This window comes from Oncorhynchus keta, unplaced genomic scaffold, assembly GCF_023373465.1.
Source record: "Oncorhynchus keta strain PuntledgeMale-10-30-2019 unplaced genomic scaffold, Oket_V2 Un_contig_5372_pilon_pilon, whole genome shotgun sequence".
Lineage (NCBI taxonomy): Eukaryota > Metazoa > Chordata > Actinopteri > Salmoniformes > Salmonidae > Oncorhynchus > Oncorhynchus keta.
This window is the reverse complement of record NW_026288256.1, coordinates 20,506-31,086: the sequence shown is the minus strand read 5'-3', so window position 1 is coordinate 31,086 and position 10,581 is coordinate 20,506. Positions and strand designations below refer to the sequence as shown.

Below are 10,581 nucleotides of genomic sequence, written 5' to 3'. Positions count from 1 at the left end.
GTATATTATGGCGTAGCATATTGTAGTGTAGAGTAGTGTACTATATTATAGTATAGAGTAGTGTAGTATAGTATAGTGTAGTGTTGTATGCTGTAGTATATTATAGTATATTATAGTATAGTGTAGTGTAGAGAGGTGTAGTATATTATGCTGTAGCATATTGTAGTGTAGAGCAGTAGTATATTATAGTATATTATAGTATTTTGTACTGTAGAGTAGAGTAGAGTAGGATAGTGTAGTGTAGTATAGTGTAGTATATTATAGTATATTATAGTATTTTGTAGTGTAGAGTAGAGTAGAGTAGAGTAGTATAGTGTAGTGTAGTATAGTGTAGTATATTATAGTATATTATAGTATTTTGTAGTGTAGAGTAGAGTAGAGTAGTATAGTGTAGTGTAGTATATTATAGTATAGTGCAGTATAGTATAGTGTAGCACCGTATAGTATATATAATATAGTACGGTGTAGTATAGTGTAGTATATTATAGTATAGTGTGGTGTCGAACAGTGTAGTATCGTGTAGTATATTATAGTATAAGATTTCACATTTATTGATCTGAGGCAAAGGGGTATAATTCATGTTTTTGTGCTCTAATGTGAAACAGTCCCCTCTGATCAGGGGACTGTTTCGTGGTATGTCACCTGTCCATTATATGTGCATTCGATCTACTTGTGCCTAAAGTATCTTAGCCTCTTAACATGTATTTGTAACAAAGTCAATACTCATCAAAACGTCATAAAGTATTGCTGAATAAAGTGAGAAAAAGAGAAACCCTCATCCCAGAAGAGAGCGACAGAGAGGGGATAAACTGGGAGGAGGGGAGCGGGTTGAATGGCCTGTCTGGCCAGCCTCTCTTGCCCTCTCTGCCTCTCTCCGGAAGCCCGGCAGGCGGTGGGAATTGTAGTGGTTTTATAAAGGACAACATTGTTTTTCTCTTATAATAGGAGCATATGTGAGAATCATATTTTCGCCGGCACAACTTCTGTTGGGTGAAGGCATTGGATAATAGTATAGTTTTTAATTGTTTTGTGCGGGGGGTAGGTAATTACAGAAATATATTGCCCGACTTTTAAATTAAACTTCAAGATCCATAATGCATTGCCTCTACGCGCTCGCTGTCACTGCGGACGTGACGATCAGATAAGATTGGAAATGATTCTGGACCGTGAATATTCTCTGGAGATAAAACCATATTTACTTAGCATGAAAACGTTACATTACAACTTTAGACGCGCATTTATTTCGTTTGAACGCGGCTCCATCCTGGAGTGACGATATTGTGCGAGATTCGAGGAGAAAAGAGCGTTTCCTACTCGGTCCGTTTCTGCTGCCTGTTGCTCAGCTGCGTCTGAAGAAAACCAGCATCGATAAGCGTCGGATTTGTCTCCACCTGAAAAATGCCACGGGATAACAAGAAGTCTCTCATTCAGAAAATAGCCAGCCAAGCCAATATCACATTTAAAGATTTCAATGCATCCGCAATTGGGGACAACAAAGTATTATCGGACAACCGGGGGGATCTAATCTCCCTGCTGACGGAAGTCAGGACTGCAGACCTGAAGATGAAACCGAACGGCTCCCATTCCGAACACAACCCACCTGTCACGTACATGCACATCTGCGAGACGGAGTCGTTCAGTATGGGGGTGTTTCTACTGAACAGCGGGGCTTCCATCCCGCTCCACGACCACCCCGGTATGAACGGGATGCTCAAGGTTCTATACGGGAAAGTCAGTATCAGGTGTTTTGACCTGTTGGATAAACCTTCGGACCAGGTGCAGAGTGAGACCCAGTTCGACCCTCCGCTGCTGCCGTTCCAGAAGGACTCTCTGCGGCGGGCTGTGCTCCGGTCGACCATGTGGTTCACCCATGACAGTAGTCCGTGTATCTTAACCCCGCAGAGGGAGAACCTGCATCAGATCGACACGGTGGATGGACCGGCTGCTTTCCTCGACATCCTGGCACCTCCGTATGACCCTGAAGATGGGAGGGACTGTCATTATTATAAAGTCCTACAGACTGTTCCCGACGCAGACAGTAAGTTAGAGGCGCAGCAGCCGTGGGAGGAAGAGACGTGGTTACTAGAGATAGGCCAGCCTGATGGCTTCTGGTGTGAGGGTGAACCATACCCCGGGCCCAAGGTTTCCTTCTAATGTCGGTGTTGTAAAGGCAGGGATACCTGCGAACAAATAGTGGCGGCTGGAGGACTTTCAAAAGACTGAATCACTGTGACTGTGACATGAGATGGATCAGGTGAATGAACTGCAGGTGGATAATGTCTCTGGGACAGGCCTTTTGTTTAAGTATTGAACTTTCTCCTGTAAACTTCCAGATAAGATGTTTTCATCCTGAACAGGCTCAGAAACTTCCTATGCTCTGAACACCGTTTGTTTGTAACTGAAAATATGATATGCCTTGTGTGAATATTGAATGTAAACTTTGAAAGCATTTATCATGTCTAGTTTCCATGTGCACACTACATTTTCTATCTTTCATTGATTTATTCCAAACAAATGTGTGTATGTGTAAACACTAACTTTGTGTATAATTGAAAGCTTTTATTTTGGGACAGCTGAAAGTTCTACCTATAGCCTTACTGCAGATACAGTGTCTTCGGAAAGTATTCAGACCCCTTGACTTTTTTCACATTTTGTTACATAACAGCTTTATTCTAAAATATATGAAATTGTTTTTCCTCATCAATCTACACACACTACCCCATAATGACATCACAATACCCCATAATGACATCACAATACCCCATAATGACATCACAATACGCCATAATGACATCACAATACCCCATAATGACATCACAATACCCCATAATGACATCACAATACTCCATAATGACATCACAATACCCCATAATGACAAAGCAAAAAAAGGTTTTTAGAAAGTTTTGCTAATTTATTACAAATGTAAAAAAATACAATTTCACATTTACATAAGAATTCAGAGACTTGTCCCGAAGCCATTCCTGTGTTGTTTTGTCTGTGTGCTTAAGGTCGTTGTCCTGTTGGAGGTGAACCTTCGCCCCAGTCTGAGGTCCTGAGCGCCCTGGAGCAGGTTTTCATCAAAGATCTCTCTGTACTTTGCTCCATTTATCTTTGCCTTGATCCTGACTAGTCTTGCCGGCCCTGCCACTGAAAAACATCCCCACAGCATGATGCTGCCACCATGCTTCACCGTAGTGATGGTGCCTGGTTTCCTCCAGACGTGACGCTTGGCATTCAGGCCAAAGATTTCAATCTTGGTTTCATCAGACCAGAGAATCTTGTTTCTCATGGTCTGAGAGTCTTTACGTGCCTTTTGGCAAACTCCAAGTGGACTGTCATGTGCCTTTTACTGAGGAGTGGCTTCCATCTGTCCACTCTACTATAAATGCCTGATTGGTGGAATGCTGCAGAGATGGTTGTCCTTCTGGAAGGTTCTCCCATCTCCACAGAGGAACTCTAGGGCTCTGTCAGTGACCATCGGGCAGTGGTGTAAAGTGCTTAAGTAAAAATACTTTAAAATACAACTTAAGTCGTTTTTGGGGGTATTTGTACTTTACTATTTATATTTTTGACTTTTACTTCACTAAATTCCTGAAGAAAAACATTTAAATTTTACTTCATACATTTTCCCTGACACCCAATAGTACTCGTTACATTTTGAATGCTTAGCAGGACAGAAAATGGTCAATTCGCACACTTATCAAGAGAACATCCCTGGTCATCCCTACTGCCTCTGATCTGGAGGACTCACTAAACAGAGAACATCCCTGGTCATCCCTACTGCCTCTGATCTGGAGGACTCACTAAACAGAGAACATCCCTGTTCATCCCTACTGCCTCTGATCTGGAGGACTCACTAAACAGAGAACATCCCTGGTCATCCCTACTGCCTCTGATCTGGAGGACTCACTAAATACAACTGCTTTGTTTTTAAATGATGTCTGAGTTTTGGAGTGTGACCCTGGCTATCTGTAAATAAATTAAACAAATATTAAAATTGCTCTGTCTGGTTTGCTTATTAGAAGTTATTTTTTATTATTCATGCTTTTACTTTTGATACTTAAGTATGTTTAAAAACAAATGGTTTTAGACTTTTACTGAAGTAGTATTTTACTGGGTGACTTCCACTTTTACTTGAGTCCTTTTCTATTAAGGTATGTATGACAATTGAGTACTTTTTCCACCACTGCCAATGGGTTCTTGGTCACGTCCCTGACCAAGGCCTTTCCCCCCCCCCCCCCTGATTGGTCAGTTTAGCCGGGCGACCAGCTCTAGGAAGAGTCTTGGTGGTTCCAAGCTTCTTCCATTTAAGAATGATGGAGGCCACTGTGTTCTTTAACCTTCAATGCTGCAGAATGAAGGAGGCCACTGTGTTCTTGGGGGACCTTCAATGCTGCAGAATGAAGGAGGCCACTGTGTTCTTGGGGACCTTCAATGCTGCAGAATGAAGGAGGCCACTGTGTTCTTGGGGACCTTCAATGCTGCAGAATGATGGAGGCCACTGTGTTCTTGGGGACCTTCAATGCTGCAGAATGAAGGAGGCCACTGTGTTCTTGGGGACCTTCAAAGCTGTAGAAATGTTTTGGTACTCTTCTACAGATCTGTGCCTCGACACAATCCTGTCTCGGAGCTCTCCGGACAATTCGACCTCATGGCTTGGTTTTTGCTCTGACATGCAGGGTCAACTGTGTGACCTTATATAGACAGGTGTGTGCCTTTTGTAGCAAAGAGTCTTAATACTTATGTAAATAAGGTATTTCTGTTTTTTATTTTTAATACATTTGTAAAAATGTCTAAAAACCTGTTTTCACTTTGTCATTATGGGGTATTGCGTGTAGATTGCAGAGTTTTTATTTTGTATTTAATCTATTTCAGAATAAGGCTGTAACGTAAGAAAAGGAGTTGTCTATCAGGATATACAGCGTAGGCTACTGTATGTTTGTTTTAGAAGGTTTTAGTTACTGAATGTATGTGGAGCAATAAACTATACAAGGTCCTTCATCCAGTATCATCAGTTTCCTCATTGTCATCGTATCATCAGTATCCTCATTGTCATCGTATCATCAGTTTCCTCATTGTCATCGTATCATCAGTATCCTCATTGTCATCGTATCATCAGTATCCTCATTGTCATCATATCATCAGTATCCTCATTGTCATCGTATCATCAGTATCCTCATTGTCATCATATCATCAGTATCCTCATTGTCATCGTATCATCAGTATCCTCATTGTCATCGTATCATCAGTTTCCTCATTGTCATCGTATCATCAGTTTCCTCATTGTCATTGTATCATCAGTATCCTCATTGTCATCGTATCATCAGTATCCTCATTGTCATCGTATCATCAGTATCCTCATTGTCATCGTATCATCAGTATCCTCATTGTCATCAGTATCCTCATTGTCATCGTATCATCAGTATCCTCATTGTCATCGTATCATCAGTATCCTCATTGTCATCGTATCATCAGTTTCCTCATTGTCATCGTATCATCAGTTTCCTCATTGTCATCGTATCATCAGTATCCTCATTGTCATCGTATCATCAGTATCCTCATTGTCATCGTATCATCAGTATCCTCATTGTCATCGTATCATCAGTTTCCTCATTGTCATCGTATCATCAGTTTCCTCATTGTCATCGTATCATCAGTTTCCTCATTGTCATCGTATCATCAGTATCCTCATTGTCATTGTATCATCATTAACGTCAGTATCGCCAGTAACGTCAGTATCGTCAGTATCGTCAAAAACATCAGTATCGTCAAAAACATCAGTATCGTCAGTATCGTCAATATAGTCAGTAACGTCAGTATCGCCAGTAACGTCAGTATCGTCAGTATCGTCAAAAACATCAGTAACGTCAAAAACATCAGTATCGTCAGCATCGTCAATATAGTCAGTAACGTCAGTATCGTCAGTAAAGTCAGTATCGTCAGTAACGTCAGTATCGTCAGTATCGTCAGTAAAGTCAGTATCGTCAGTATCGTCAGTAAAGTCAGTATCGTCAGCATCGTCAGTAACGTCAGTATCGTCAGTATAGTCAGTAACGTCAATATCGTCAGTATCGTCAGTAAAGTCAGTATCGTCACATCAATAACGTCAGTATCGTCAGTAACGTCAGTATCGTCAGTATCGTCAGTATAGTCAGTAACGTCAATATCGTCAGTATCGTCAGTAAAGTCAGTATCGTCACATCAATAACGTCAGTATCGTCAGCATCGTCAGTAACGTCAGTATCGTCAGTATAGTCAGTAACGTCAATATCGTCAGTATCGTCAGTAAAGTCAGTATCGTCAGTATCGTCAGTAACGTCAATATAATCAGTAACGTCAGTATCGTCAGTATCGTCAGTAACGTCAATATAATCAGTAACGTCAGTATCGTCAGTATCGTCAGTAACGTCAGCATCGTCAGTAACGTCAGTATCGTCAGTATCGTCAGCATCGTCAGTAACGTCAATATATCAGTAACGTCAGTATCGTCAGTATCGTCAGTAACGTCAGTAACGTCAGTAACGTCAGTATCGTCAGCATCGCCAGTATCGCCAGTAACGCCAGTAACGCCAGTAACGCCAGTATCGCCAGTATCGTCAGTAACGCCAGTATCGTCAGTAACGCCAGTAACGCCAGTATCGTCAGTAGTAACGCCAGTATCGCCAGTAACGTCAGTATCGTCAGTAACGTCAGTATCGTCCAGTAACGCCAACGTATCGCCAGTAACGCCAGTATCGTCAGTATCGTCAGTATCGCCAGTAACGCCAGTATCGTCAGTAACGTCCAGTATATCGCGTCAGTATCGCCAGTAACGCCAGTATCGTCAGTAACGTCAGTATCGTCAGTAACGTCAGTATCGTCAGTATCGTCAGTAACGTCAGTATCGTCAGTAACGTCAGTATCGTCAGTAACGTCAATATCGTCAGCATCGTCAGCATCATCAGTATCGTCAGTAACGTCAGTATCGTCAGTATCGTCAGTATCGTCAGTAACGTCAGTATAATCAGTATCCTCAGTATCGTCAGTAACGTCAGTATAATCAGTAACGTCAGTATCGTCAGTAACGTCAGTAACGTCAGTATCGTCAGCATCGTCAGTATCGTCAGTAACGTCAGTATCGTCAGTATAGTCAGCATCGTCAGTAAGGTCAGTATCGTCAGTATCGTCAGTATCGTCAGCATCGTCAGTATCGTCAGCATCGTCAGTATCGTCAGCATCGTCAGTAACGTCAGTATCGTCAGTATCGTCAGTATCGTCAGTATCGTCAGTATCGTCAGTATCGTCAGCATCGTCAGTAACGTCAGTATCGTCAGTATCGTCAGCATCGCAGTAACGCCAGCATCGTCCAGTATATCGTCAGTATCGTCCAGTATCGCCAGTATCGCAGCATCGTAGTAACGCCAGTAACGCCAGTAACGCCAGTAACGCCAGCATCGTCAGCATCGTCAGTATCGCCAGTATCGTCAGTATCGTCAGCATCGCCAGTATCGCCAGTATCGCCAGTAACGCCAGTATAATCAGTATCCTCAGTATCGCCAGTAACGCCAGTATAGTCAGTATCGTCAGTATCGTCAGTATCGTCAGTAACGTCATTATCGTCAACAGCGTCAGTAACGTCAGTATCGTCAGTAACGTCAGTAACGTCAGCATCGTCAGTAACGTCAGTATAATCAGTATCGTCAGTATCGTCAGTATCGTCATTATCGTCAACAGCGTCAGTAACGTCAGTATCGTCAGCATCGTCAGTATCGTCAGTATCGTCAGCATCGTCAGCATCGTCAGTAACGTCAGTATCGTCAGTATCGTCAGCATCGTCAGTAACGTCATTATCGTCAACAGCGTCAGTAACGTCAGTATCGTCAGTAACGTCAGTAACGTCAGCATCGTCAGTAACGTCAGTATAATCAGTATCGTCAGTATCGTCAGTAACGTCAGCATCGTCAGTAACGTCAGTAACGTCAGTAACGTCAGTATCGTCAGTATCGTCATTATCGTCAACAGCGTCAGTAACGTCAGTATCGTCAGTATCGTCAGTATCGTCAGTATCGTCAGTAACGTCAGTAACGTCAGCATCGTCAGTAACGTCAGTATAATCAGTATCGTCAGTATCGTCAGTAACGTCAGCATCGTCAGCAACGTCAGTAACGTCAGTATCGTCAGTATCGTCAGTAACGCCAGTATCGCCAGTATCGTCAGTATCGTCAGTAACGCCAGTAACGCCAGTATCGTCAGTATCGCCAGTATCGCCAGTAACGCCAGTATCGCCAGTAACGCCAGTAACGCCAGTATCGCCAGTATCGTCAGTATCGCCAGTAACGCCAGTAACGCCAGTAACGCCAGTATCGCCAGCATCGCCAGTAACGCCAGTATCGCCAGTATCGCCAGTATCGTCAGTATCGTCAGTAACGCCAGTAACGTCAGTATCGTCAACAACAGCGTCAGTAACGTCAGTATCGTCAGTATCGTCAGTAACGCCAGTAACGCAGTATCGTCAGTAACGCCAGTATCGTCAGTAACGCCAGTATCGCGTCAGTAACGCCAGTAGCCCAGTAACGCCAGTATCGTCAGTATCGCCAGTAACGCCAGTATCGCCAGTATCGCCAGTATCGTCAGTATCGCCAGTATCGCCAGTATCGCCAGTAACGCCAGTATCGCCAGTATCGCCAGTATCAGTATCGCCAGTATCGTCAGTATCGCCAGTATCGCCAGTATCGTCAGTATCGCCAGTATCAGTATCAGTATCGTCAGTAACGTCAGTATCGCCAGTATCGCGTCAGTAACGCCAGTATCGCCAGTATCGTCCAGTATAATCAGTATCGCCAGTATCGCCAGTAACGCCAGCATCGTCAGTAACGCCAGTATCGCCAGTATCGCCAGTATCGTCAGTAACGCCAGTATCGCCAGTATCGCCAGTATCGTCAGTATCGTATCCAGTAACGCCAGTAACGCCAGTATCGTCAGTATCGCCAGTATCGCCAGTAACGCCAGTAACGCCAGCATCGCCAGTATCGTCAGCATCGTCCACGTAACGCCAGTAACGCCAGTAACGCCAGTATCGCCAGTAACGCCAGTATCGTCAGTAACGTCAACAGCGTCAGTAACGCCAGTATCGCCAGTATCGTCAGTATCGTCAGTAACGCCAGTAACGCCAGTATCGTCAGTATCGTCAGTATCGTCAGTAACGCCAGTATCGCCAGTATCGCCAGTATCGCCAGTAACGCCAGTATCGCCAGTAACGCCAGTATCGCCAGTATCGTCAGCATCGTCAGTAACGCCAGTATCGCCAGTATCGCCAGTATCGCCAGTAACGTATATCGTCAGTAACGCCAGTAACGTCAGTATCGCCAGTATCGTCCAGTATCGCCAGTAACGCCAGTAACGCCAGTATCGTCAGTATCGCCAGTATCGTCAGTAACGCCAGTAACGCCAGTAATGTCAGCAACGCCAGTAACGCCAGTAACGCCAGTATCGCCAGTAACGCCAGAAACGCCAGTAACGCCAGTATCGTCAGCATCGTCAGTATCGTAACGCCAGTAACGTCAGTATCGTCAGTATCGTCAGCAGCGTCAGTAACGTCAGTAACGTCAGTATCGTCAGTATCGTCAGCATCGTCAGTATCGTCAGTAACGTCAGTATCGTCAGTGTCGTCAGTAACGTCAGTATAATCAGTATCGTCAGTATCGTCAGTATCGTCAGTATCGTCAGTAACGTCAGTATCGTCAGTGTCGTCAGTAACGTCAGTATCGTCAGTAACGTCAGTATCGTCAGTAACGTCAGTATAATCAGTATCGTCAGTATCGTCAGTAACGTCAATATCGTCAGTAACGTCAGTATAATCAGTATCGTCAGTATAATCAGTATCGTCAGTATTGTCAGTAACGTCAGTATCGTCAGTATAATCAGTATCGTCAGTATCGTCAGTAACGTCAGTATAATCAGTATCGTCAGTATCGTCAGTAACGTCAATATCGTCAGTAACATCAGTATCGTCAGTAACGTCAATATAATCAGTAACGTCAGTAACGTCAGTATCGTCAGTATAATCAGTATCGTCAGTATCGTCAGTAACGTCAGTATCGTCAGTATCGTCAGTATAATCAGTATCGTCAGTATCGTCAGTAACGTCAATATCGTCAGTAACGTCAGTATCGTCAGTATCGTCAGTAACGTCAGTATCGTCAGTATAATCAGTATCGTCAGTATCGTCAATAACGTCAGTAACGTCAATATCGTCAGTAACGTCAGTATCGTCAGTAACGTCAGTATCGTCAGTATAATCAGTATCGTCAGTAACGTCAGTATCGTCAGTATCGTCAGTAACGTCAGTATAATCAGTATCGTCAGTATCGTCAGCATCGTCAGTAACGTCAGTATCGTCAGTATAATCAGTATCGTCAGTATCGTCAATAACGTCAGTAACGTCAATATCGTCAGTAACGTCAGTAACGTCAGTATCGTCAGTAACGTCAGTATCGTCAGTATAATCAGTATCATCAGTAACGTCAGTATCGTCAGTAACGTCAATATCGTCAGTAACGTCAGTATAATCAGTATCGTCAGTATCGTCAGTAACGTCAGTAT

The 10,581-nt window shown here is 43.5% G+C and overlaps 1 protein-coding gene across 1 annotated transcript; it reads left to right on the top strand.

Moving 5' to 3' along the window:
- The first annotated feature begins 1,119 nt into the window (after nucleotides 1-1,119).
- Nucleotides 1,120-4,000, top strand: LOC127925245 (2-aminoethanethiol dioxygenase-like). The gene has a single exon (XM_052510124.1). The coding sequence runs from the start codon at nucleotides 1,399-1,401 to the stop codon at nucleotides 2,152-2,154; it is 756 nt and encodes a 251-aa protein (XP_052366084.1). The 5' UTR covers nucleotides 1,120-1,398; the 3' UTR covers nucleotides 2,155-4,000.
- Nucleotides 4,001-10,581: the final 6,581 nt, after the last annotated feature.